General features: G+C 37.5%; 6 protein-coding genes across 9 annotated transcripts; 4 read left to right on the forward strand and 2 right to left on the reverse strand.

Moving 5' to 3' along the window:
* Positions 1-540: 540 nt before the first annotated feature.
* Positions 541-2287, reverse strand: LOC121794508 (mitochondrial import inner membrane translocase subunit TIM22-4-like). Of its 2 annotated transcripts, none has more exons than XM_042192697.1 (5): positions 2149-2287; positions 1698-1866; positions 1430-1620; positions 1261-1333; positions 541-908 (listed from the first exon to the last, which is right to left on the reverse strand). In XM_042192697.1, exons 2-5 carry the CDS (start codon positions 1855-1857, stop codon positions 856-858), a joined length of 477 nt encoding a protein of 158 aa, XP_042048631.1. In that variant the 5' UTR covers positions 1858-1866; positions 2149-2287; the 3' UTR covers positions 541-855. The 2 variants fall into 2 exon arrangements, with proteins under 2 accessions (XP_042048631.1, XP_042048630.1); XM_042192696.1 differs by having other exon boundaries at positions 541-941.
* Positions 2288-2426: 139 nt separating this feature from the next.
* On the forward strand, positions 2427-4125 carry LOC121794510. Of its 2 annotated transcripts, none has more exons than XM_042192699.1 (2): positions 2427-2716; positions 3735-4125. In XM_042192699.1, the coding sequence occupies exons 1-2, from the start codon at positions 2427-2429 to the stop codon at positions 3742-3744; spliced, it is 300 nt and encodes a 99-aa protein (XP_042048633.1). In that variant the 3' UTR covers positions 3745-4125. The 2 variants fall into 2 exon arrangements, with proteins under 2 accessions (XP_042048633.1, XP_042048632.1); XM_042192698.1 differs by having other exon boundaries at positions 3858-4125.
* Positions 4126-5056: 931 nt separating this feature from the next.
* LOC121794511 (coilin-like) lies at positions 5057-12132 on the forward strand. Of its 2 annotated transcripts, none has more exons than XM_042192701.1 (16): positions 5057-5376; positions 5898-5962; positions 6071-6451; positions 6547-6705; positions 7736-7805; positions 8169-8270; positions 8608-8673; positions 8741-8806; positions 8899-9271; positions 9657-9688; positions 10386-10580; positions 10699-10770; positions 10859-11005; positions 11234-11399; positions 11506-11553; positions 11627-12132. In XM_042192701.1, exons 1-16 carry the CDS (start codon positions 5182-5184, stop codon positions 11950-11952), a joined length of 2463 nt encoding a protein of 820 aa, XP_042048635.1. In that variant the 5' UTR covers positions 5057-5181; the 3' UTR covers positions 11953-12132. The 2 variants fall into 2 exon arrangements, with proteins under 2 accessions (XP_042048635.1, XP_042048634.1); XM_042192700.1 differs by having other exon boundaries at positions 5058-5376; positions 8893-9271.
* A 2109-nt stretch (positions 12133-14241) lies between these two features.
* Positions 14242-17844, forward strand: LOC121797475 (pentatricopeptide repeat-containing protein At1g13040, mitochondrial-like). The gene is made up of 3 exons (XM_042196237.1): positions 14242-16469; positions 17045-17264; positions 17370-17844. The coding sequence occupies exon 1, from the start codon at positions 14613-14615 to the stop codon at positions 16155-16157; it is 1545 nt and encodes a 514-aa protein (XP_042052171.1). The 5' UTR covers positions 14242-14612; the 3' UTR covers positions 16158-16469; positions 17045-17264; positions 17370-17844.
* Positions 17845-18179: 335 nt separating this feature from the next.
* LOC121795041 lies at positions 18180-19205 on the forward strand. Its single transcript, XM_042193472.1, has one exon. The coding sequence runs from the start codon at positions 18513-18515 to the stop codon at positions 19203-19205; it is 693 nt and encodes a 230-aa protein (XP_042049406.1). The 5' UTR covers positions 18180-18512.
* Positions 19206-19557: 352 nt separating this feature from the next.
* Positions 19558-24120, reverse strand: LOC121794512 (paramyosin-like). The gene is made up of 5 exons (XM_042192703.1): positions 22455-24120; positions 22227-22303; positions 21184-21295; positions 20895-21011; positions 19558-20118 (listed from the first exon to the last, which is right to left on the reverse strand). The coding sequence occupies exons 1-5, from the start codon at positions 23826-23828 to the stop codon at positions 19762-19764; spliced, it is 2037 nt and encodes a 678-aa protein (XP_042048637.1). The 5' UTR covers positions 23829-24120; the 3' UTR covers positions 19558-19761.
* Between the last annotated feature and the right edge of the window lie 878 nt (positions 24121-24998).

Genomic DNA, 24998 nt, shown 5'->3' on the forward strand with positions numbered 1-24998 from the left:
AAAAAATGATATATATTAAATTAAAGTGGAGAGAGTAAAGTATGAGAGAGGAAAAAGTAAGAAATATAAAGAGAAAATAAAGTAAGAGATGAGTGGAGTTTTGTTTTTAGCTAATAAAGGAAATTGATCACTTATGACGGGACAACTCAAAATGAAAAATTGATCATTTGTGATGAGATGGCGGAACGAAGGGAGTGTAATTTTTAAAATATATAAATTAAATTCTTTGATGTATGCAAGTAAAGTTGAAAATATTTTAAATTTAGTGATAAATTCACCAGTGTTAATTAGTGTGTTACACTATTTTGTGTTTGTTTTGAGTTGTTTTAGTTGGAGGGTGTAGTTGGGCAAGATTGGTATTGTATTTATTGTCGCTTTAGGCTAACTAGTATCCATCGTCGCAATGGCGGAACATAGAAATATATTATGACAAGGGCTATATAGTAAATTTTTTATAGTTAACATACACTCCCTTTGTTCTTTAAAAATAAAAATTTCAGCCATAGCACGAATTTTAAAGTAAAATTGGTCTAGTAGAAATCGATAAACTAGTTGAAATAGTATTACGAGAAATAAGGAACATACACCTGACAAAATAAATAAACAAACAAAACTAAAAACTACATTGGACAAAAAATCTCAGCTGATACTAGAATAATTTCATAAACAAATCATGATCAAAAAATAATTTATGTTTATTAGAGTCAGCAGCGAATGGAGAATCCCTGGATCATCATGGGACCATTTAATCCCAGCTAAGAGCGTTATATGCGAGCTAGAGTTAAATACGAGTATACTGACATTACCATCTTTGCATCAAGTGTAGCAGATCGAATCGAGTGACCGGTTGGCTCTTCAAGTATACCTTTCTAAAACCTTCTCTATAGCAACCGAGAATGCAGCAAAACCTGCACAGCCAACACATGCTGCTTTTGGCCCACCTGATCATGGTAAGGAAATATTGTTGAAATCAAGGATGCAGGATCATCAAATGGATAAAGAGTTCCCCTGCTCATTTAGTAACCAATCCCATGAACATACACCATCATCTCTATTACTTCACTTCTAATATTTAACTTTCCTCTACATAAAGCTCAATATCATGTGCCCATATCCATAATTTAAATTCTGATAACATAGTACTAAACTCAAGTTAAGATTCCCAAGCCTTTTTTGCTAAGGGTTTCGCTGAAGCTAAATCAGAACATTAGGGTTAGTTTATTTGGATTTCCTAAGCACACCAAAAGCACTGAAACATACCTCTAGCAGATATAGTACCTCCGGTTACACAGCCTGCTACTACTGTATTTGTAATGTCGTGCTTGGCCCGGGCCTTCATAAACAAATGGTTAGAATCACAGTTTTATAAGCTTTCCCTAAAATGGTCAAATCATGACGGTATCGTTCAGTTTTAAGTTAGACGGCTCACCTTCTCAACAATGCATTCAGAAAGAGAGAAGACAAAACCCATAAGGGCAAATGACTTGCAGTTACTCCAGCTCCTCTGACCCATCTGCTTTGCTTGGAAGACCAGTTGCTGTCTACCTGTCATTTGATCTTGCAAGAGAGGAGTATCAAAGGATCCAAGAAACAATCCCATTGCCAATCCCAATCCACCTCCTGCAGACTAGTAAACATAAATTAACTGGTCCATTTACATCTGACAATATGATAGAAATGGGATTATAGAAACAAACCCATAACTCCACTCATAACACTGCGCACAGCACAATTATTCCATATATCCTGGCCTTGAATTTCCTCCATTGTAGGCAAACGTATAGTCTCAATTGGGGGCTTTGATTCCTCTTGTGATGAAGAAGCATTTGGCAAGTCACTATCTGGATTTGATGTCATGATGGTCGCCTACATATAATAGGATTAGGTTACATGGAGAATTCTCATCTTATGTCAATAAGGTAGCAGCTAAAATCTACAGCTCAATCTAATTTGGTTTAGCGATAAAAAATAAAGTTTTGACAAGAAATGAAAAACAAACCAAGCAATACATGTGTTAACAAGAAGAACAATATAGTCAGCGCCACGGAATACAGAAAAAGTAATATTTGAAGAGAAATCTGTAGAAGATTAGGAAAAGTAAGCTTAATTGATTGACGTAAAGAAAGCAATCTAGCAACAGAAACTCACCTATTTAGTGGAAAAACAGAGAGTGTTTGGGAAAGAGAGAATGCGGCGTCTGGCCGTAAGGGAGGAGTCGTGGTGTCTATGGCGATTGGCGTAGAGGCTACTGCAAACTGAGTGAAGTAGTGATACTGATGACTTTTAGGGCTTCCAATTTTCAAATTTCTCAATTATTATGGGCCTTTCTTTTTTAATTCAAGAGGCCCAATATTGAGGTCAAGTGATATTTAAGCCTAACGACATCAATAGAACCCTCGTTTGATTCCCAAATTACAACCGGTATAATGATTCAGGCGGCGGCGATGCGGCGGAGCTCTTTTTTTTCCTTGAGTTCTCAGCTTCAACAATGCAGGAGCATCCGAGTCAAGGTTATAAACAGCAATTTGGATCAGGCTCTGAACTTAATGCAGCGGAAGATGCAGTCCAGCGGCATCGAGCGAATGATAAAGCAGGAACAGCTCACCCATGTTAAAAATTCCGAGAAGCGCGTTTTGGCCAAGAAGAATTTGGAGCGCAAGATTCGTGCACAGGATCTCGCCCGCAAGCTCAAGACGATTCTCGTTCAGAAAGTCAGGTAAAGTTTGATTGAGTATTTAATTTTTTGTATATGCATACTACCTTCTTTGATCGTTGCTCGTATAAAGTGAATTAGTACTTATTAATTTTGATCTATGTGAAATGGATATTTTGTTGATTTTTTGGTAAGTAGGGTGACGTTTGAGTGTAAGGGTTCGGGTTCTTTGCAGTGTCTGATTTGAAACTGAAATAAGTATAATGCTGCAAACTACTATTGAGATTAAATTATCCGTGTATGAGAAAATTATAGCTTTTGACTACAACTTGTATTTAAGACTGATACTGAAGGTTGAAATGGTAGGGTATGATATGTTGAGGAAACTGTTACTGATATTTTTGTTGCTGCGGAGTTAAATGAAATGATCACATATTAGAGGGATTCTAATTCTGTATGTCTGTTTATATGTGGCTCTGTTGCTTTGTAGTATACTAATTAAAAAGAACCCTGTGTTTAAGTTATTTGGTTACTGGAAACATGTGGCTTGAGTCGGTTGAGTTGCTTGTGACTGTCCCGTCTTCAGGGAATTTGATTCGAAGTAGGAAAAGGTATTAGCTTTGTTTTAGATTTTGTAACAGAGAAGGGACACTGGACACTATGGATGAACACAAATACTGTGGAGATTATTTGTGAATGATTAGTGTCCTAAAACTGTTGGATGATGAACAATCTCCCCTGTTAAGCAACTAGGGGGGGCTACAGTCAACCATATATTTTTCATATCTTGTGTATGAATATACCATTTCCTTCCTTTTTTCATGTTTGAAAGCTGGGTTACATCATACTCGATTGAACTGGAGTTGGAAAAAGTGTACAAAATTGAACTGTTTATGCTTCCTAGTATCAGCAATAGTAGTTAAGAAAACAAGAATGCTTCATTGAGTAGTGTAATGCTTATATTTTATACTCTGCTCCATCTGTCACTTGAATTATTAGATCTTGTTGAAATTTAGTTTGTGTTCTCAGCCTAGAAAAAATTAGTTTCGAAACTGACATGTCATTGTTTTTCTTCCTGCAGGGGTCTATAAGATTAGCTTGAAGGGGGGGGGGGGGGGTTATGTGGAAACCATTTACATCTGCCACTTATAGGTAGTTGAATTTCCAGTGGTTTCTTGAGGTAATTTTTTGTGTACATTGCCAGGGGGCAGGACCTCAACTCTTGATGGCAAAATTCCCACCAATAAATCAGTCTCCCAATGCCAAATATTTTGATGTATGCAAATTTACTCGAATTTGTAGAGGGAATGTTTTACTTTAGCTGCCATTTCTTTTATCCAGTTGAATGAACATAGGTCCGAAAGAGGGAACAGGGTGTTAAATTTTGACGTAGCAACTGCTGTCGCCACTACTAGACCTTGTGGAATTTTGCATTATGAAAATGATTCGTGTTCAATTTAAAATTCTTTCAATTCCGCAAGTAAATATTTGGAATTTCAGTTTGTAGTGAAATTAGACATAGTTCACATATGCACACACTACACAATATAACAACTCAGATATATTGAAAAAAAAATTCAGAGATACATAATTTTATCAAACAAGTAATTTGAAATTTATATGAGTATCATATCTTTAAATTTTGTTCCATATAATTTCTATTCAATACAATTCAACGCCCATGGACATGGTGCCGTGCCAAACGGATCTTGTTTAATAGTATGAATTTTCATATTCTTTGCGCATTTTCACCCTACTCCCTATTTGATGGTGTGAGTGAGTTATTGAGTACAACAACTAAGTGGTACAGATCGACATATGTTGCGCGGCAATTAGCTACATGTGAATTTCGTCCAATACACTTATGACAACTGCAACACCATCGTTGAGCTTGAGCATGAGACGCTGTGCTTGAGCACACAAGGCAAACATGTTGTTGCGTGCTTTAGCATGCATGTATGTGCACGAGCAACATTTTCTTTAAGTGATCCAGAAAACATTTTTTTTTAAAATAGTACTAGTACCATAGAGAATTTCTCCTACAACTCATGTTTTCCATGGAAACTATATATTTTATCAAATAAAAAATGTATCTTACGTTGTTGTGTGATATTTGAATATCATTCAGATTTATATATTTCACTTAATATGAGCAATTGAATACTTCTATGATTGATATTTCATTTTTGGTTGTATAATTATAAGTAATCAATTCTCTTTTCATTTAACTTAAATAAATATTAGTATCTAATAGTCAAAAGAAATCAATCACTTAAAAAAAGAATATGTGGAATAAATGCCCATCATTTTTAATAAGCAATTACAAAATTTTTACTGAAATTTATAATGATCGACTGCTTGCTCTAAACGGAGGAGTTGGGCCTTTTAGAAATGGAAGGCTTTATAATTTGAGTAACCTATTGTTTGTTGCAGCCTGCCCTGCCCTGCCCTGCTCTGCTCCCTCCCTCCCTCCCTCCACAGTCCACACCTTCACAGCGACCGAGAATTAGGGGAAGCTTGCATGAGTGATGGACTTGTGCAAGAGAATCCGAGTGGTATTCAAAGATGACGACATTTTGAGCGACACCCAGAAATTGGAGGGCTTGAGTCGCAGCTGGATTCTGCTCCAACCCCGCCGCCTCCACGCCGTTTCCGACCTCGCCTCCCATCTACTCCACGCTTTCCGTCTCCACGAATCCTGCCCCAACGGCCTCCTCCTCTCCGTACGGACCTCCCAACTTTCCTATTTCTCTTCAAAACTATTGTTTTTCATCAATCCATGCGCTTCTCTCTTTTGCCCGGTCTTCTGTCTTGTCTAGATAGATGTTTTTTGCTTCTTCCGAGAGAAGACTAAAAGCTCATGCACATTGCACACTGTAGAATTACTCTTCTCTGGATATTTAATGAATTATGATCCTCATTTTTCATTTTCTATGTTTCATAATTTATGTTTTTGTAGGTTCTCATTTTTGTGAGTCTATAATTATCTTTTAGAAAACATTGGAAAGAGTTGAAGCTTATGGCTAACTTGTTCTGTGCAAAAGTTGGGTAGGGTTTTAGGAATTGCTGCCCTTGCTACTTTGGCAAATCAGAAAAGAAAGCAAACGAATTCACTCATGCTTTAGTTTTGTTATTGTTTTAATTGATTTGCAGATGAGATACGAAAATTAGGAATCATTGTTTTGGCATTCTATTCCGTGCTACAAATGCTTAATTTTGTATCGTTTCTGAATCTTTCCGGCAGATATCTGGCTTTGCCTTACCATCATTTATATCTACCAGCATTTTAAAAGATAATGAGATTATCAGGTTAGTAAAAAAGATTATTAATTCTGAAAACAACATATGGGGCTTGTCTTTCTGGCATGTATGTGGAAATGATATATTAGCATTTTAACTTTTGCTTTGTGAGTGAAGTGTGAAGAAAAGGAAACACATTTTGTCAATAGAAGGAAACGATGCTGCTAATGATGTTCAGAAATTGAAACATCGGGAGAAGCGACCTGTAGATGGTGGTGTCTTGCTTTTAGCAAATGAGGAGTTTGAGAAAGAAAAAGGTGGTTATGAAAGTGATGAATCCAAAAAGGTATCTGAAGATGGTGATGATGATGATAAATTCCTGTTAGATGTGGTTGAAAATTCTTCAGATTGTAAGTCAAAAAAGAAAAACCGCAAAAGAAAAGTTGCGGAATCTGAAGATGATGAAGTCCCATTGGAAATTGTCGAAGATTCTGCATGTCTAAATTCAAGAAAGAAAAACTGTAAAAGAAAATCAGTGGAGAGGCTAGAAGGAAATAAGTATGTTGTGCCCTGCTACTTCCTTGCTTGATCTACTCAAATCTACCTCATATTTTCATGCTTACACACTCTGCTCTTAATCCTCTATTTCTTAGGGAGAAGAAACAGCGTTCTGTGGTTACGGGAAATGCTTCCAGTGATGTGTGTAAAGAGAAAAAAGATGCTTCTGTAGCTGGAGATAACGTGGAAAACAAAGATGGTCCTGCTAAGCGTAGTGATAAAAATAATGATGTGGCGGAGCCTGGTGAGGAGAGGTATGAGTACTAGAAATGATCTATTTCTGGAAATTTTACTTTCACTGACTGTGAATTGTTTTTCTTCTAATCAAAGTACAACGTCCAAAAGTATATCGTATCCAGAAAACTAATTTGAAGTCAATAATCTTCAATCAAACAAATTACAGGATAGAAAGCTACAAATTTCCTACCGGCCTGACCAGTCTATTTTATTTTTGGAATAATATGACATTCCTTTTAAGCTTTTGCTAAGTGAATAATAGTTTGGTCAATCAAGTAGAACTTCTACCCCAGATGATTGAGCCTAGGGAGTGTTAATTAGTTTATTTTATCTCTAAAATGATTATAGACAAATACTTTAAGGCTCCATAATTGTTGCCAAGATAGTGATGAGAAAGCTAGTGTGTCTTTGAACAACTAACATGGCATTATGGAGCTAGAGGTAAGTTGTTGTACACTCGTAATACAGGCAGAGAAAAATATTACTATTATTAAAAAAGATACAGTTTCGATCATGGATGCAGATATGACGAGCAAGTTTGTTGATGAGGAGTAAAATTTCCACTGCCTTCCTTTTGCTGTGCAATTTCTTTGCTGAAAAGAAGTGAACAGGGGATGTGTTAAAATATTTATTAGCTCGGTATATAGTGTCTTTCAGATTGGGATATTAAAAAATCTCAAAGATATATAACTGGTCCAGTGCCAGTGGCCACTACATTTTTTCTTGATGTGAATAATTTTTTTTATAAATTTAGAAGGTTGCTAAACATATGCAAAAGGGCTTGAGTTACCCATGCAAGTATATTAAAGGTCTGGAAACTAACAAATAAGACCCCAATCTCTATTAATACCACTGAAAGGAAAATCCTTCACTCTTCGGTCTTAGACTAGTAAGTAGCACATACAGTTTTATTCGCTTTTCTTTGTTTTTCTCGTTTCTTTTTAGACATTCAAGGAATATATTTTACTCATGTGTTACTGTTAACTTTTCGAATGATCACACATCTATTCATTGATTCATTCTATCTAACTGTTGCTACACATGCAGAACTGTTGATGTTCAAGAGAATGACAATGAGACTGATGATGCCAAAATTTCCCCCAAGGAAACAAAAAAGGTGTCTTTTCTATCTTTTTAATGGATTGTATTTATCTTGCAAGCTGTGGATATGTGTAGCACTTCAATGTTGTGCTGTACTAAATACTAAGAATCATCTTCTAAGTAAGAAGCTTTGCAGTTTTCATGAAATTACACTTTGGGCACTATATGCTACTGGTATCCCTTGGTTGACGTCAAACTCTGAGTTGGTCTGAGTTGGTCTGCTGTGGATGTGCGATATCAATTTTGATATATGGTTACCTTTTGGAATTACATGATTCAATCAATTTTGTAAACTATTTTCCGTGGCTGTACTGAATGCTCCTTTCTCAGTCTCTCCCTGGTAATCATCTGGAATTGGTATGTCTCTGATTATTTACAGGCTCCAAGTAGAAGTGCTCGGCGGAAGACTAAAAAAAGGCGTTGGTTGCGTGAAATGGCAAACATTCAGAAGAAAAATGCAACCTGTGAATCGGAGGGTCTTGTGAGTTAGATCCTTTATTCTTCTTAATATGGGCCGTTAGATCTCATTCATCAACGGTCCAGATGATCTGCATTATTACACTATAATGGTGCATTATTAGTCGATGTGCATTATTCAACTGAAAATCTGCATTATTAAATGACACGTGGCACCAATCTAACCGTTGGATGACAAAATCGTGGGGCTGAGATTAAAAAGAACAAAGAACAAAAGATACAAAAAGGAAATGAATACATCCCTATATATATATATATTGACTATTAAGACTCCTCCAGTGCCAGCTATTAAAACTCCTCCAGTGCCAGTAATCAGAAGTCTGAGTCACTTAATTTTGCAGCTAAACTGGAAAGAGGATCAAGCTAAAGCTGACAGAAAAAAGACGGATGGCCAATGGAATGGACAGGTTTGTGTTTTAATTTCTTATTACCTCCTGCGATTAACTTGAAAAACTGAGTACCTCTGTTTTACAGCAAAAGCGGAAAAAATACCAAGCTGATGCTGAAAGGAACAAAGCAGATGGTCAGCTGAAAGGACTAGTGAGATATCTCATTTGCTTAAAGTTAGTGCCTATTTCTGGATGCCTCTGATTGTCATTTGATATTGACCTAAGTTGTCTGTCTAGCTACAGTGGAAGCTATCTTCCCCAAGCAATGGGGGTGTTAAGGGAAAAAAGCATAACCAACACAACATTGATGACATTCTTGAACTTCCAAAACAAAATGGCGATGTATGCAAGCAGAAAAATGAAAATGGTGATGTACAAAAGCAGCAAAATCAAAACGATGATAAACATGATCAGCTGACCCAAATGAGTGACACATTAGAGCAACCGAGCCACAGTTTGCATGAGCAATCAGGTCAGAGTAGTCCATCTGTACAAGAATGTACAAATAAAAAATGTGATGTATCAAATCAATCAAATCACAAAAGTACCGAGGAGGATGAAGTTGTTCCCATTGAAATAAGGCCAGGACATATCCGCTTTGAACCTTTGGAAGAAGGTACTGCTTTCTGTCTTTGGTCAATTTATTTGGATTATGGTTGTGATGACGTTATTAAACTTGGTCCTTCTAACTAGGTGAACAGGTGACTTATTGCTCAATAATGTTAATTATGTTATCGACGATATTTTTCAGCCTTCTAATTTTTGTTCCTAATAGGACTAGCATTTATTAGTTTTCTTCTCTCGTCACTAGTTCTTATTGTTGAAAGTTATTTCGCTGATGCCACTGTTCATAAATTGATTTCCAACAATTTCTCCCTCCTTGTCCTGTCTTAGTGTCTTCACAGTTGGGAACGAAATCTTCTATTCTGTACTTGGATATACATGATACACAGTGAACTATTTCGTACATCTCACATATGAAATTCTTTTTGTTGATGCAGAAGAAGCTATGCAGCAAGATCATGCACCTCTGGTAATTTTTGTTATGTATTGGATGTTGGTTGAACAATATTTTCATCATTTTAATTCTGTACCAGAGTTTTAGGATCATTTTCATGAAACGATATTACTTCAGAGCAAATTCTACTTAGGAGATCATGCAATCTATATATCCGCCTTGGGTTTCCTTTTGGGGTGGCCTGGACTCAAGGGATGCAACCCCTGAGTCCGTGACACATGTGTCAGACTCATCTATGGAAGGCATAGGCTGCAACCCGTGACACATGTGTCACACTCATCATCTATGCAAGGCATAAGGTTGCAACCCGTGGCACGTGTCAGACTCATCATCTATGCAAGGCATAGGATGCTAGTCAACATGGATATTAACTTTCTTAACTAAGCTGCCTAAGTATGTACTCTTTTGCGAACTTACTATTTTTGCCAAATGCCAACCAATATGTGATTCATCAGGTTTGAGATAAGGAGATATAATAAAACTGACCTTTTTTTATTTTTGCTGATGTCAACATGGAAAAATGTTACAATATGTAATGAGCTTCTAATAAAAGCATGGAAGAAAAAGTTCAGCTCAAGGTTTTATTGAGTTGTCGATGGATATTTGTTCTTGCAAATCAATTATTCTTAGTTTTGTTCTTTTCGTCAGTGTTTCTATCTCATTCAAACTGCTGACATATTTCTTCATGGCGAATATGCTACTTTTTCATTAGGAAACCTTTAATTGGAATGGAATTACTAGCAAGAAGAAAGGCCAACAGTGGGGGAAGGAAAACCGTAGATTCACTCCTATAAATGACTACAGAACAAACAAAGAGGATTTCGAAACACCTACCAAAGAGAAAAGGAAACAACCAAATGAGGGAATCGACTTTGATAAGCTTCCACCTCTTCCTGGCTTGCCAAAGGTTGTTCCTTGATTTCTTCTTACATCATTAACAGTAATGATTCCAGGGAGTACAATTTGAGTCTCTCAATATTCTCCAAGAAAGAAACTTTAGTCATTTGTCCTTTCATTTTTTGCAGGAAGGAGATCTTATTGCATATCGAGTTCTGGAATTATCATCAACATGGACCCCTGAGCTTTCTGCCCATCGAGTATAGTTCAACCATAGTTGAAGTGTTTTTTCTTTTCCCTTTTATATGTGACCACAATGAAAGAGTGTGAGACATCTTCTTTATATAGGTTGGAAAGGTGTCTTGGTACAATGTGGAATCCAAACAAACAATGTTACTGCCAGTACCAGAATATCCAATCATTTCTGAGGAAGAAGATGATGGTGAAGCTGCACAACTTGATACTTCACTCTATAAAGAAGATGGTTCTTTGGAGGTAAGCAGCGTATGCATGTAAAGTAAGCCTATTTATCATCTTCCTTCACAGAGACGTATGCCAGCAGACCATGATTCACTCCTGGTTACAAACTCTGCCTTATTACCGACTGTTTTCACTATTTATCATCTTGCTCCACAGAGACGTACACCAGCAGACCATGATTCACTTCTTGTTACAAAGGCTGCCTTGCTTCTGACTGTTTTCACTGTGATCCATCTCATGCAGATTTATTTTTCTGCACTCGTTGATGTCCGTGTCCTCATCAGTGGGGGATCAAAACCAGGAAACAAAGCTGTTGCATGTGTGAATGAAGCATCTACAAATGATGTAAATGCTCTGAAGACAGCATTGCCTGGCACCAGTGGTGAACCAACAGCCGAACCCAGCCCAGGTATGATGTGCACTGCAATTCAAAGAAGCACAAAGAACCAAACTTATAATTCCTAGTAAAAAGCCCAAATAAGTTATCTCCTTCCTAAATAACCCACCATCTGCAGATACTCAAGAATCAGACCAGGGTAAAGAGGCACAGCTGCCTAGTGGAGGTAAGTGCATTCTATATATATAGTTTTGATTTTGATACATTCGAACGACTGAATAATAGTAACATTGTTGTAGAAATTGGCGGGGGCATCTGGGACCAATTGAGTGAGGCTCTAAAAGCAAAAAAGGAGCAACTATCCAAAGAAAATGGTTGGGGCAGTACCCCCAAGAAGGTGGTGGTCTCTCATGAGAATAGTCGGGGGAAGAATGAGAAAAAGGTGCAAGCATCACCTGGAAGTAACTTGGACAAGAAACCACAGATGTCGCAGGAAAATAGTTGGGGAAAGCAGAATATAGGCAGTAAATCATGGTCATATAAAGCACTGAGAGGAAGCGGACTTGGTCAAACGATGGCTTTGCTGAGGTCGAAGAGGGACACATGTGAGACCGGAACTAAATGAAACTCGATTACTAGGTTTTTGATTGTATGATGGCAGTGAGTCCTTGTCAGTCCGTGTAAATCGCCATTGGTTTGATAACTTAATTATGCAGGAAGCTTAAGCTAGTTCAACTTGTTAGATAGTTGAGGTGCTAAGGGGATCTCACTAATTTGCGTAGTTGGTTCCTTTTTCCTGGCAAAATATCTGGTAAATTAACCTGTATTTGTTTCGTACTTCTAAACTAACTACCCAAAAGTAAGAGCATCTCCAATGGTGGACGTCCGGTCGGACGTGCGCGACGGGCGACCGGGACGTCCGCCATTGTGACAGGGGAGGTCGGATACGGACGTCCCGTGAGGACGTCGGGTGTCCTCGGACGTCGGCGCGACGGGCGGGCGGACGTCTGCCATTGTGGCGTGGGAGGTCGGATACGGACGTCCCGTGAGGACGTCGGGTGTCCTCGGACGTCGGCGCGACGGGCGGGCGGACGTCCGCCATTGTGGCTTGGGTCGGACGTCCGATTTTTAAATTTTTTTTAAATTTTTTTAAACTCTATATATACGGCTCGTTGAATTTTATTTCATTCGCACCACTTGTGTTAACAAGTTTCTCTCTCTAAACGTAAATTGTTTTATTTGTGAATTTGTGATTTTTTTTATTGCGGAAAGTCCTAGTGGGAAGGGCGATGGGAAGGGCGGATTGTGAAGGGGATGTCCTAGTGACGTGGCAGTGGGATGGGAAGTCCTAGTGACGTGGCGGGATGTGTTTTCGGGATGTCCTAGTGGATGTCCGAGTGGGACATCCGCCCACTGGAGATGCTCTAAACAAACCCATCAACCTTTCATATTTAGTCTACAGGGTCATTTCTAATGGTTATAACACCATAATTCAAAACTAAGACTAAATCTACAACTTTGGATTTTAAAAATGAGTGGATGAGATTAAAACTCATAAATTTCAATAAATAGTAGACAAAATATTAACAAAATGGTAATATCATCATTATGTTATCATATGATAATTTTCGTCGGTGTTTTTTTATATCAACATAGTGTATTACAAATATCAACAATATGAAATGAGAATATCAGCACAAGTACAAGAAAATATCAACATAGTTTTATTGATATTTTACCTACATTATATTGAGATTTTGTATACACTATATTGAGATTTTTTTTGCATTTGTTGATAAAATATGATTATCAACGTGTACGAAAATTAAAATATAATTTATCAAATTTCATCATCTGAACATCGTCGGAACATATGCAATTGAGATCTCGTTGGAATCCTTATAAAATTATCTTTAATTTGATATATTTTTTGCAAAAAAATAATTTAAATCAAGAGAGTTACGTAAATTTAAAGTTTTGAGATGATTTTGATGAGAGAAAATTGACATTAATACCCTTTAAACTTATTTAATAAATTTTTTAATTTAAAATATAATTCATGTGACATTATTTCAACCACTAGATTTACTAATTTAATGGCTAAGATTTGATCTTAGTTTGTAATTACTAATTAGTTAGCAATTGATCACTCCCCTTAGTCTACATTAGTATATTTGTTCCTTAGTATACATTAGTATATTTGTTTTGTTTATGGAGTATGGTTTGGTTTGAGTTAATACCTTTAAATTTGTTGTTGACATCATTAATTTTACAAATTAAATAAAAATCAAAGATCAAATAGTTCTTTTATTTATTTATTTGAGGTTATAAAGAAAATATACTCCCTCCGTCCCGACTAAGATGACACATTTCTTAGCCGGCACGGGATTTTAGGAGTTACTCCCTCCGTCCGCAAATAGGAGTTCCGTTCTTCCATTTTATTCCCTCCGCGAATAGGAGTCCTGGTTCACTTTTACCATAAATGGTATGGTCCCACCTTCCACTAACTCATTCCACTCACATTTCATTTAAAACTAATATATACAAATGGGACCCTTGTTCCACTAATTTTTTGTCACCCACTTTTTTTAACATTTCTTAAAACTCGTGCCGCAAAGAAATGAGACTCCTAATAGCGGATAGATGGAGTATTGGTTAAAGTGTTTAATGGCGACGGATGTAGTAACAGTATTTACGTATTATGCTCGTGTGCATAAATTTCTCGATGAATATATATACTCCTATATAAGTTGAGGTACAAATAATTTGATCAACTGAATTAACCAGAAATCGTCGGTGTTATGGATCTATGTATGAATCATGATTATCATAAAAATGGGCATTAATACAATGTATGAGAAATTGTCATCATAAATGAAGCATTATTATTGTCACCAAAATCTTCATAATTTCCTTAGTCATTATAAGTTCGTTAAAAACTTGTCATACAGAGTCAAATAAAGTTAACATTTTTTCAAAGACTAAATAACAGTAACGGTAAGGCCCAAAGGAAAAGCCCAATTATACATGGCTCAAAAATTTACTCGTCTGAAGGTGGAGAGTGTGGTCTGTGGAGTTGGTTTTGCGCCACCACCGCTTCCGCCGAAATCAGCTGATTCTGATTTCCAACACTCACATACACAGTGTAGAGCCACTGACATTCACCCATTGTTTTTAACCACTTTGTATAACTTTTCTTTTATCCCATTGCTTGCACTCAAGATTTTTTTCCTTGTCGGAATTGGAGCTCAAATGCATACGCTTCTGCGGAAGCGATTTTGATAAATGTATAAGGCTCTTGGCAAGCAACGACTCATATATCGTTCTCTCATAGCCAGCTACGTCAAATCCGGCCTCATTGATAACGCGATCAAGGTGTTCGACGAAATGTCTCAATCAGACTGCAGGATTTTTTCGGTTGACTACAACAGGTTTCTTGGTGTTTTAATCAAGAACCAGCGTTTTGAGCTGTCTGAATACTATTACGATTCATTGAATTCCAAAGGGTTTTCTTTGAGTTCGTTTACTTACTCTAGATTTATTTCTGGGTTGTGTCAAGTTAGAAACTTATACCTTCTTTCTAGGCTTTTTGAGGATATGGATAGGCTCGGGATTGTGCCCGACATTTGGGCGTTTAATATTTATTTAAATCTTTTGTGTGGTGAGAGTTTAGTTGATGATGCATTGATATTGCTGAGATTAATGAGAGATAGAGGACGCGAGCCAGACGTTGTCAGTTATACTATTGTTATCAGTGGGTTATGTAGAGTCAAACGACATGATGAAGCAGTTGACATGTGGAAAATCATGATCAAGAGAGATGTTAAACCGGATAATAAGGCGTGCAGGGCACTTATGCTCGGGCTATGCGACATTGGGAAAGTTGATTTGGCTTATGAGCTCACGGTAGGGGACATGAGGGGAAAGGTCTGCTTCGATGCTGTGATTTATAATGTACTTATTTTTGGTTTTTGCCGAGTTGGTAGGATTGATAAAGCACTCACACTCAAGAATTTTATGAAGAAGAATGGTTGTGAGCCCGACTTAATCACACACAATGTGTTGTTGAATCATTGTTGTAATGCACTATTGTTGGATGAGGCAGAGAAATTGCTGGAGAAAATGCAGAGGAGTGGGATGGAACCCGATAGTTACAGCTATAACGAGCTTTTAAAGGGTTTCTGCAAAGCCAATAGAATAGATAAGGCATATGTCTTGTTAGTTACCAAGATGGAGGTCAAGGGATATGCAGATGTTGTATCATATAACACAATTATTACTGCTCTTTGCAAATCCGGTGTTACGAGAAAGGCTTATAAGCTCTTTGAGGAGATGGGAAGGAAAGGAATTGCTCCTGATGTGGTGACATTCACAATTCTCATTGATTCTTTTCTGAAAGAAAGAAACTCTGTTGTAGCTAAGGCCCTTCTTGATGAAATGACAAACGTGGGTCTATTTCCAAGTCTTGCGTTATATACGACAATTATTGACCATCTATGCAAAACTGGTAGAGTAAGCATGGCTCATGGTATTTTTCATGATATGGTGAAACATAGAATTGTGCCTGATGTCATATCCTACAATGCACTTATTGGTGGATACTGCAAGACCTATCAAGTTAGCGAAGCCCTATGTCTATTTAAGGAGATGCAAACTAGAGGGGCTTATCCAGATGAAGTGACTTACAAGTTGATCATTCGAGGCCTTATAAATGACAAGAAAATTTCTTTGGCTTGTGAAGTTTGGGATGATATGATGAAGAATGGTTTTACTCTTGATAGTTATTTGTCAGAGACTCTAATAGGTGCTATCAACTCAAAAGAAATATAAGAGTTTGTAAATTATGTTCCTAAACATTATACCGGGAATCCATTGATGAAATCACCATTGTCCTTCTGGCTGGTGCCAAATGCTTTCTTTTGAATGTATGTGTTTCCAGATTTAATGCTTCCATTGGTCAGTGTTGAGTGCGGGTACAAGTTGACTCATTTATGCTGAGTAGGGAATGGTACCATAAGTTCTGGTCTTTTGGATCGTTAAGGGCTCTTGGTACTTGCTTAGATACTGCTGAGATGGGTATGGACAGATCCTGCTGTGTTCTGATGTTGGGGACATCTATCTGCATCCATGTTCTGAATTAAGGTGAACCGATTCAGACATTTAATAATTTTATGCTCATTCACATACTCCCCTTTTGCTTTCTAGGGCATTGCATTGCCCTATTTTTCACAATTCTAAAATTAATGTAGAATGCCTGCCTATGGTTCATCAACAAAAGTATTATGTCCTACTCCATTTTTTATTGGTATCTTTTAGCATTCAAAACAAATAGCTTAAGTCAATAATGTTCCTCTATCATTCGAATGCTAATATGTCACTATTGATCCTTGCTGCTCCTGTGCAAAACCACTTATTGCCATTTTATCAAGTTCAACAGATTCCTTTGTACTTTTAAGCATTCTCCTTGTAATAATTCAAATTACATCTGAACCAAAAAATGCTTGTTTTTTATTTCTTTGTTTGTTATTTACTCTATCACGTTCTGAGAGGCAACTGATTTGGTGCATGCAATACATGTAAATGTTATTTACTCTATCTCTGCTCATCTTGTTAAGTTCCTAATTCTCAATTACCCTTGTTTCTCAACAATGTCTCCTTTCCACTCAAATTTACTATATCCTGTGTCTGCTACTGATGGAAAGTTTGTGCAATTGCAGGATCTGTTCTGAGGGCATTTTCTCGACATGTTTATTACCTTCTCCCTCCACTATGAAGGAAATCTCACATCTCTAGCTAATGTGGGGCAAGCTCTCTGTTCCTAATAGAGGGTAGAATTTTGTTACATTGTTCAAACTTGAAGAATCTCCATCCAACATCATTATCTGGAGTCATGGAAGGCCTCGGTGGGGAATGAAAAAAGAAAATTACTGGCAAAAAGTATGATACGTTTTATATTAAGATACTGATTTATTCAGAACATAATGTTGGTCCTTCTTCCTCCAGTTATGGATCATAATCTCCTTTCGCTTGTTTGCTGCTCAGGTGATAGTCCCAGCATTGATGTGGTAAAATGTTGAGGATGAATCATATGTAAGAGAAGCTTGCTGAAGATATGGTGAACAAATAATTTGCACAATTGGCAGATACCTAATTTCATGTCTTACGTTTTAGCTCCTGGCAGCCGATACTGAGTTCCATGCCTTTCATTTTAGCTTCAAGCATAACTACTCAATAGAAAGTTTAGACAAACCTAAACAGAAAAGAGAGGGAGGGGGGTATTGGGTTTGATAGTGTAGCTGTAAGAATGCTCATGCTTAACGTTGTAATATAGGGTATATGATAGTGTTAGCTGTTAGCATGTTGATTTTGTTGCCAAACATGCTATGCTTAAATGAGTCAAAAGTTTCATTTTTGCTACCAACTAAGGGTTCTTGTTCTCTTAGTTTATGAATATGGATTTATACAATAGAACTGGAGATGTTTGATAGTATATTATATTCAACTACTAGTTCAACTAGATAGTTTCATTTGCCGTTTTAATCTTCGTAAAGATTCTCAAAAAGCTATGAAAAGTAGTGATGTCAATTTTTTTCTAAATTGGCCCGGAATTGCAGTTCAATAGAGAGTGGAAATGGAACCGGCGGCATCGAGTATATTATATATAGTGTGTGGGTTTCTTTGTATTTTGAGGTGAATAAAATACTCTGCTTTTGCACTTAGCATCAGTTTGTTTACTTGCCTTGCTTCCTCAACTTATGTCTTATTCTTTTCCTCCTCCTTTGATTGGTAAGCTACCATATATTCTTCTTCACTTCACTTCACTTTCGGCACCAATCCTCAGCCACCACAATGTCCCACCACAATGAGACAAATCCACACTTTCTCCCCCGTCAACGCGATCCCATCATCGAGTTTCCCTCACGCACGCCACCACCTCGCTCCAGGCCACCGTCACGCCACCGTGGCCATACTCAGGATGTGGCGGAAACGCCGCCTCATGGCCACCCTACACAACCACCTACACCTCGTGCCCCCCCTACGCAAGTTGCTCCACCGCCTCATGGCCACCCTACACAGCACCCTCCACCTCATGTCCCCCCTACGCACGGTGCTCCACCGCCTCATGGCCACCCTCCACCATCTCTTGGCGGAACATCGCCCGACCATCCGGCCCATGTTAAGACCATGGCACCCTTTGTCGCTGAGTTACCGCACCAAGAATCCAGACCCCATTCCGATTCTCATACGCGTCCTCAGCACGGAAGAGGCGGCCGCCACCCTGGTTTCATCCACCCCCCAACATCCCAACGGACCAGGCCGTTAACCTGGCTGGTGGCAGCATTCTGTATGCTCTTCTGGATATTGGTGATTGTGGGAGGCCTGATCGTCCTCATAGTGTACTTGGTGTTCCGGCCGCGCAGCCCTTGGTTTGACATCTCAACTGCCACCATCAACGCGGCATACCTAGACATGGGCTACCTGCTGAATGCGGACGTGACGGTGCTGGCCAACTTCAGCAATCCCAACAGCAAGGTGAAGGTGGATTTCAGCTACGTGATCTTGGATCTATATTATGACAACAACTACCTTACCACGAGTTACATCAAGCCGTTTGCGGTGATGAGGGGCGAGTCGAGGTTTGCCGACGTGCACATGGTGGGTAGCCAGGTGAAGCTGTCGAGTAAGCATAGCATGCAGCTGCAGAAACAGATAGAAGAAGGAAGAGTGAACCTTGAGATTAAAGGATTGTTTAGAGCTAGGTCTAAATTAGGAGGCATTTTCCACTACTCCTATTGGATGTATGCGCATTGCCAACTCGTCGTCACCGGCCCTCCCACCGGAGTTTTGCTCACAAAAAAGTGCGTTACTAAGAGGTGAACAAGTCCGGCCATTTTGATCCTCATCATTTATGTCTTGCCTTCACACTTTTTTTGTCATTTCTGGTTTATTTATCCATTGTTTTAGTCTGAATATTTAAATGTGAGTTTTGATCGATTCATTCTCTTCTACTTTCCATCATTCTCCACTGTATCTCTATTCTACAATAAACTGATATGAAATACCGTTAAATTTGCTTCCAAAAACTATCATCAAAGGCCACGTCAACTTTCATTTGACAAATATCAAGATATAATAAATTTAGAATTTATAAACTCTACTTTTTAAGTTACAATCCTTCACCATTGAAATGGAATTGCAAAAAAAAAAGGAAGAAAAACACAAAGAAATGTTTACACAACCATCAATTGGTTAAGCTTATCCTTCAACAATTAAATACTACTAAGAAAGAATAATAAGAATAATGTACATCTGATTTCAACTACTTTGCCAAATTAAGTTTTGCTATCAACTAACAGTGGAATATATATTTAGCATCGTTCAAAACTCGATAATAACAAAGAAGTAAACAAGAAAGGTCGCTAGGAAAAAACAATCAAATAAGAGGTTCAGAAAGTTCCATTTCGTTGGCAGTTTGTTCCGGCAGTTCAGACCGATGGGATCCTACGTAATCCAAGCCAAGCCATTGCCATGGCCAGCAGACATATCTCGGCCTATTCAGACTGGTGGTTCTTGAGGCTTCCCGCGTATCAAGTTCATCAAGTTGACGAGTGAGCTCTTCCACACGATCTCTCAGCCTGGACGCCCTTGTATCTGCCAATCTCAATGACTTTTCAGCAGCATCTCTTGCTGCCATTGCCGCTTCTGCGGTTTCTTCTTTAAATTTAAGCTTTTTCTTTGACTCTATTACAGCTTGCCTAGCTTCTTCAAGTTCCTGGCGCACCGATGCCAGCTGCAGAATCACAGAATTGAAATTCAATAAACTCACATGTTAACCATACAGGACTAATTCTACGGGCACTTGTTAAAGTAATCATCTTAGGAATTAGTCTTCCGAATGCTTTAGAAAGGGGGAAAAAGGCAAAAAATAATAACTAAGAGTAGGTTATTTACACTGGCAGACAAGAAAAACGAGAGTACCAGAAGCTTTCCACTGGCAGGTTATTTACATAAACATCAAGATTCATCAGCAGGGAAAATAGGGAATAGAATGATGAAGCAGCAAAATGACATCCCTAGACAAGGTCGATTCAATATGTCTCAAGGAAACACACTTAATGTCCACATTGAGAACTGGAATTTAGTTAGTTGCAACATACAATGTCAAACTCCATGATGAAGCATATAGTTCGAATAGAGTGTTTCCCTATAGTCAATTCATATGCAAACCTCCTATGACATGGACAGATGGCACAGTTCTTCAGGCAAACAATGTACTGGTATAAGAGCTACTATATAAATGCCAAACAATCTATCGATGGTTTAAAGAGCAAAAAAAAATCTGAGAAAGAGAAACAAAGTTCCAATGATATTACTTCCTGAACAAAGATAAAGCCTAAACAACATATAAAGGTCCTAGATTCATATACATATGTTTCATTTCCTCTAGTAAAATTTTCATTGTGATGCATACATAGAATAAAAGGCATCAGACGGGAAAGCCAGTCAATCAATGAAGACGAAAATGATAAGTGAAAAAAATTGTTTGGCTTCTCAAATTTTACTTACTTGTGATATATACTCTTGTTCAACTGCTTTTCCTGCATCCGCTTCTTGTTGTGCTGCTACCTTCCATCTCATGATTTCTTCTTCAGCTCCAGCAATATCCATCATAAGCCCCTCAACCTTGTGAAGAAAAATAAAGTGTCAGATCAAATAAGGCTTGTTTATGGAAAATGGAAAATGGAAAATGGAAAATTACAACTGTGTGGGCCCAGCCATCATGAGAAGAGTGATAACTAAAAAGTTGGAAGTTTTAGATGGTTGGTATAGCCAATTAAAAAAAACCTCGACCTACATTTTCATTAGCCACTCTTTCTTTCTCTTCAAGCTCTTCTACACGTTGCTTCCACTGAATCAGTTCCTTAGCTTGGGCATCAACACACTCCTTATATGAAATTGACTCTGCCCTTCATTTTGGCAACATTGAATATAAGCCAAGACAGTAAAGAAAAATTTGCATTGCTATAATAGCAAAATTACATGATGTTATGCATTAATGGAATATAAGAAATCAATTTTCAGATATGTAGTCTTTTTCTTTGATGCACGATCTGAAGCAGCTACAGTGTTCCAAAAACCAAAAAGACTGAATTTAATGATTTCTTCTAAAAAAACTTATTTCATTTTGCTTGTCTTTACAGATGGGTGCATGATTTTCCTTTAGCAAAGAAGAGAAGCAGTATATCGAAGTAAGACACACAATCACATGCTTCTTCTCACACTCCAAAGAGTAAAATAAAGCTCTAATGACAAAGAGACAAATATATATATATATATATATATATATATATATATATATATGTGGATTAACGCTTTTAAAGTATGATATATATTAAGAATACCTTCTTAGTTTTACATAAAACAACACCAAACTGAACCAAGAGAGGGCCTTGGATGTGAGCAACAACAGTTGTTCAAACTGGACTCTTGCCACTCCATATTAGACTATTAAAACTAGAAAGAACTGTCATGTAAGTTATTGTTAAACGATTATATGATGCTCACTTCGACTAAAGAATTTTAAACATTAGGATTGAGTTTGGTTGAAGGATTTGATCTAGCTTCAAACCAACAAACGAAATTAACTTCAATGTTCCCTGTAGCACAGGGAACTCCTATGCAACCTCAAGCACTTAATCCCATTAAGGTCACTAGGAAACAGAAAATAACGCACAATGGGGTGCATATTATAACCAAGCATGTATGATGATGTTTCAAACGTTTTGTACTCAGGAACATTAGCACCATATGTAACTTCATTAGATCAATCAGTAATAAAAAAACTTCTGTAGAGGATCCTCTTATGATTTTTTAATGATTTCATAGCAGAACAAGTACCTTAGTTCCTCCACTGAATGTTTTAGCTCTATGATCTCAATCTGAGACTGCTTGATTATGTTCTCCAGTGCACTGGCCTGCAATCAAGAGTAGTGGTCACCACCAGGAGCAAAATCAGAGTTGACATCAGAAACTAGTGTTTGAACTGAATAATGCAAGTGAGAGCTGATAAAACATAGATCAAAGCTAGTAAATCACACAGAAATTAATGCTAGAAAATTCGCATACCAGAGCATAAACTTCATTGTCGTCTGTGTCATCAGGACCCGCTTTACCTTTGGATGCATCAAATTTGCTGAACTTATAGTCGATCCCAGCCTCTTTTAAACCATTTTCTGCTACTTTAAATAATTTGTTGGTTTTGGAGGACATATCCACTGACATCCTCTGAGCCAAAGTACTTCTCAATAGAGACCCAATTTGCTCTTTCTCATTTATCAGCTGTGAAACAGTTTCATTTAGTTTTTTCACCTCACAAGTTCTATCCTCCACCTGGTCCTTCGTTTTCTCAACAACAATTTTACTCAACTCATACACAGATTCCATCCCCTCTAAAGATGCCCTTATATTTTCCTCCATATTTGTTTCTTGAGCAAGGAACAAGGACTCTGACAATTCTGAGGATTTGTTAGCATCAACAATCTCCATAGCTTTGCACATTTCTTCATGCAGTCTTGTTACATAATTCAGTTGATCAATCAGCAAAGGCCTTTGCATCTCCATCTTCGACTCATAGTCAGAAATTAATAGCCTCAACCTTGAAAGTTCACCTTCCATGTCTTCCTGTTTTTCCACAGACTCTCTTTCTAATTCTGCAACTTTTCCATCCTTCTCAAGTAGGGACTTTTTCAGAGTCTCGATCTCCTCACTTTTCTTTGCCACTTCTTCCCTTAACCCACTAATAGCTGCCTCAAGTTGAGAAACCTCAATGGCAATCTCATAATTCCTCTGTTCAACCAACTCCCGGGCCTCATTCCTCCCCTTGATACTCGACTCAACCTGTTTCAGAAGCTCCTCCACAATCTCATTGGTCCTTTTAATCACACCATAGGCAACTGCTGGCAATCCCGAGTACTTATTAGACTTTGGCAAACCGTTTGCTCCAAAGTCCTTGTAGCTACTCACTTTCCTAGATATCTTCTCAATCCCACTGACCAGCATCGATGATCCTTTCTCCATTTCCACCTGCACCGAATCCCTCGCCTTGCCCACCTCCTCCAGCTGCAACGAAACCTCATCTTTTTGCCTGCTTATCTCTTCTTTTAACTTAACCTCCTCACTCAGATCCCCACCGACCCTCTCCAAGTTCTTAAGAGCTTCCTCCTTGTCGCGCAAGGCCTCATCCCGCTGCCGCGAACACTCATCCCGTTTCTTGATCGCCTCGTGACACAGCGCTTTAAGCCTATTGAACGAAACTTGCAAATCATTTTTCGCATTCTGAGCCGCCTCACGAGCAGCTCTCTCACGATCGAGCTCCGCCAGAATTTCCTTAAGCTTCTCGACGGATACATCCTCAGGGTTTTGAATTACAATAGGGACTGGATCATCGGCCTCAACATCGCTCAATACGGTGTCGTTTTCATCGTCGCCGAAGGTTGCCATAATACTACACCAGCTCCCTCTAATAACCAACTCAAAATCCAACAATCGGATATGGGATCAACCAAAATAGGGCGGAGAAAAGGATTGGGGTTTTTGATTGGTTTTGTCGATCAGGGGAGATGATGAGAAATTAAATTGATCACTTAATTGAGAAATAAAATAGACTGAATTTGGAGAAGATGATGACTTGAGAATTGGGGGATCGTACCCGACAACTGTAGGGAGTCCACAGGCGTAGAGAAATCAGGAAATCAAAATTTCATTATCACAATAGCTTTTGAATTTTGATTGTTGGTATTAGAGCCGTAGTATTATAATTCAGATTATATTTTATATATATAATCTGAATTGGTCTAAAAATAATTTTAATATTGGTCGACCTAATTAATTTCAAATTTAAAGAGCATTTTTTGTCCAAAGTAAGTGAAGTTGGAAATTTGGAATAACATTTTGTATTGTACTGATGCAGTTAACTGAAACTAAACAACTGGCGAAGTAATCAACGAATGTGAGGAAAATTTTCTATAAATTTAATTTAAACTAGTATCACCCACGACCCATTTTATTTTATTTAAACTTATTTTATAATGTAAAATGATTTTATAAATTCATAAAAATATTATTGTATGAAATCTGAAATCATAAATATATAAAATAAAAAACAACTATTAAAAAATATATAATCAAACAAAGAAAAAAAAATAACACACAAATATATTGATTGGTGATTTTGGCAAAAATATACATACATATTATTATTAACATTATGATAGTTTAATTAAATTATTTATATCTATTTTATGATTAGTCAATTAGATCATAATTTCTTAATTGATTTTTGGTTCATCTCATAAGTTATAAAAGTAGGTAATTAAATCACCACTTTTATACATTTCTCAATCCCATTACATGTTTCACCAATTTGTTGTGATAAAATTTTATATTTAATTTATTATTTCACTATAATATTATACACGTATTTGTTAGTATATTGGATTTGCATATTAATAATTTTACATACTATTTTTTTAAATCTTTATAAATAGATTATTACTAACGGTGGAACATACATATGAGATTGATTTGTGCTCCAAATTTCAAAATAACAATTGATCAATTAATCAACATTCAATAACGACAACTAAAACACAAATTCACCAGAAAAACAAA

Source organism: Salvia splendens, chromosome 3 (genome assembly GCF_004379255.2).
Source record: "Salvia splendens isolate huo1 chromosome 3, SspV2, whole genome shotgun sequence".
NCBI lineage: Eukaryota > Viridiplantae > Streptophyta > Magnoliopsida > Lamiales > Lamiaceae > Salvia > Salvia splendens.

Coding starts and splice junctions, on each gene's coding strand:
- LOC121794508 (XM_042192696.1), bottom strand. CDS start 1,857: ATGACATCAAATCCAGATAGTGACTTGCCAAATGCTTCTTCATCACAA. Junction 1,621..1,697: donor TGTTATGAGTGGAGTTATGG/GTTTGTTTCTAT, acceptor ACTAGTCTGCAG/GAGGTGGATTGGGATTGGCA. Junction 1,334..1,429: donor CTGAATGCATTGTTGAGAAG/GTGAGCCGTCTA, acceptor TTGTTTATGAAG/GCCCGGGCCAAGCACGACAT.
- LOC121794510 (XM_042192698.1), top strand. CDS start 2,427: ATGATTCAGGCGGCGGCGATGCGGCGGAGCTCTTTTTTTTCCTTGAGT. Junction 2,717..3,857: donor ATTCTCGTTCAGAAAGTCAG/GTAAAGTTTGAT, acceptor GTACATTGCCAG/GGGGCAGGACCTCAACTCTT.
- LOC121794511 (XM_042192700.1), top strand. CDS start 5,182: ATGGACTTGTGCAAGAGAATCCGAGTGGTATTCAAAGATGACGACATT. Junction 6,706..7,735: donor GCGGAGCCTGGTGAGGAGAG/GTATGAGTACTA, acceptor CTACACATGCAG/AACTGTTGATGTTCAAGAGA. Junction 11,006..11,233: donor AAGAAGATGGTTCTTTGGAG/GTAAGCAGCGTA, acceptor CATCTCATGCAG/ATTTATTTTTCTGCACTCGT.
- LOC121797475 (XM_042196237.1), top strand. CDS start 14,613: ATGTATAAGGCTCTTGGCAAGCAACGACTCATATATCGTTCTCTCATA.
- LOC121795041 (XM_042193472.1), top strand. CDS start 18,513: ATGGCACCCTTTGTCGCTGAGTTACCGCACCAAGAATCCAGACCCCAT.
- LOC121794512 (XM_042192703.1), bottom strand. CDS start 23,828: ATGGCAACCTTCGGCGACGATGAAAACGACACCGTATTGAGCGATGTT. Junction 22,304..22,454: donor ACAATGAAGTTTATGCTCTG/GTATGCGAATTT, acceptor TCTTGATTGCAG/GCCAGTGCACTGGAGAACAT. Junction 20,119..20,894: donor AACAAGAGTATATATCACAA/GTAAGTAAAATT, acceptor GTGATTCTGCAG/CTGGCATCGGTGCGCCAGGA.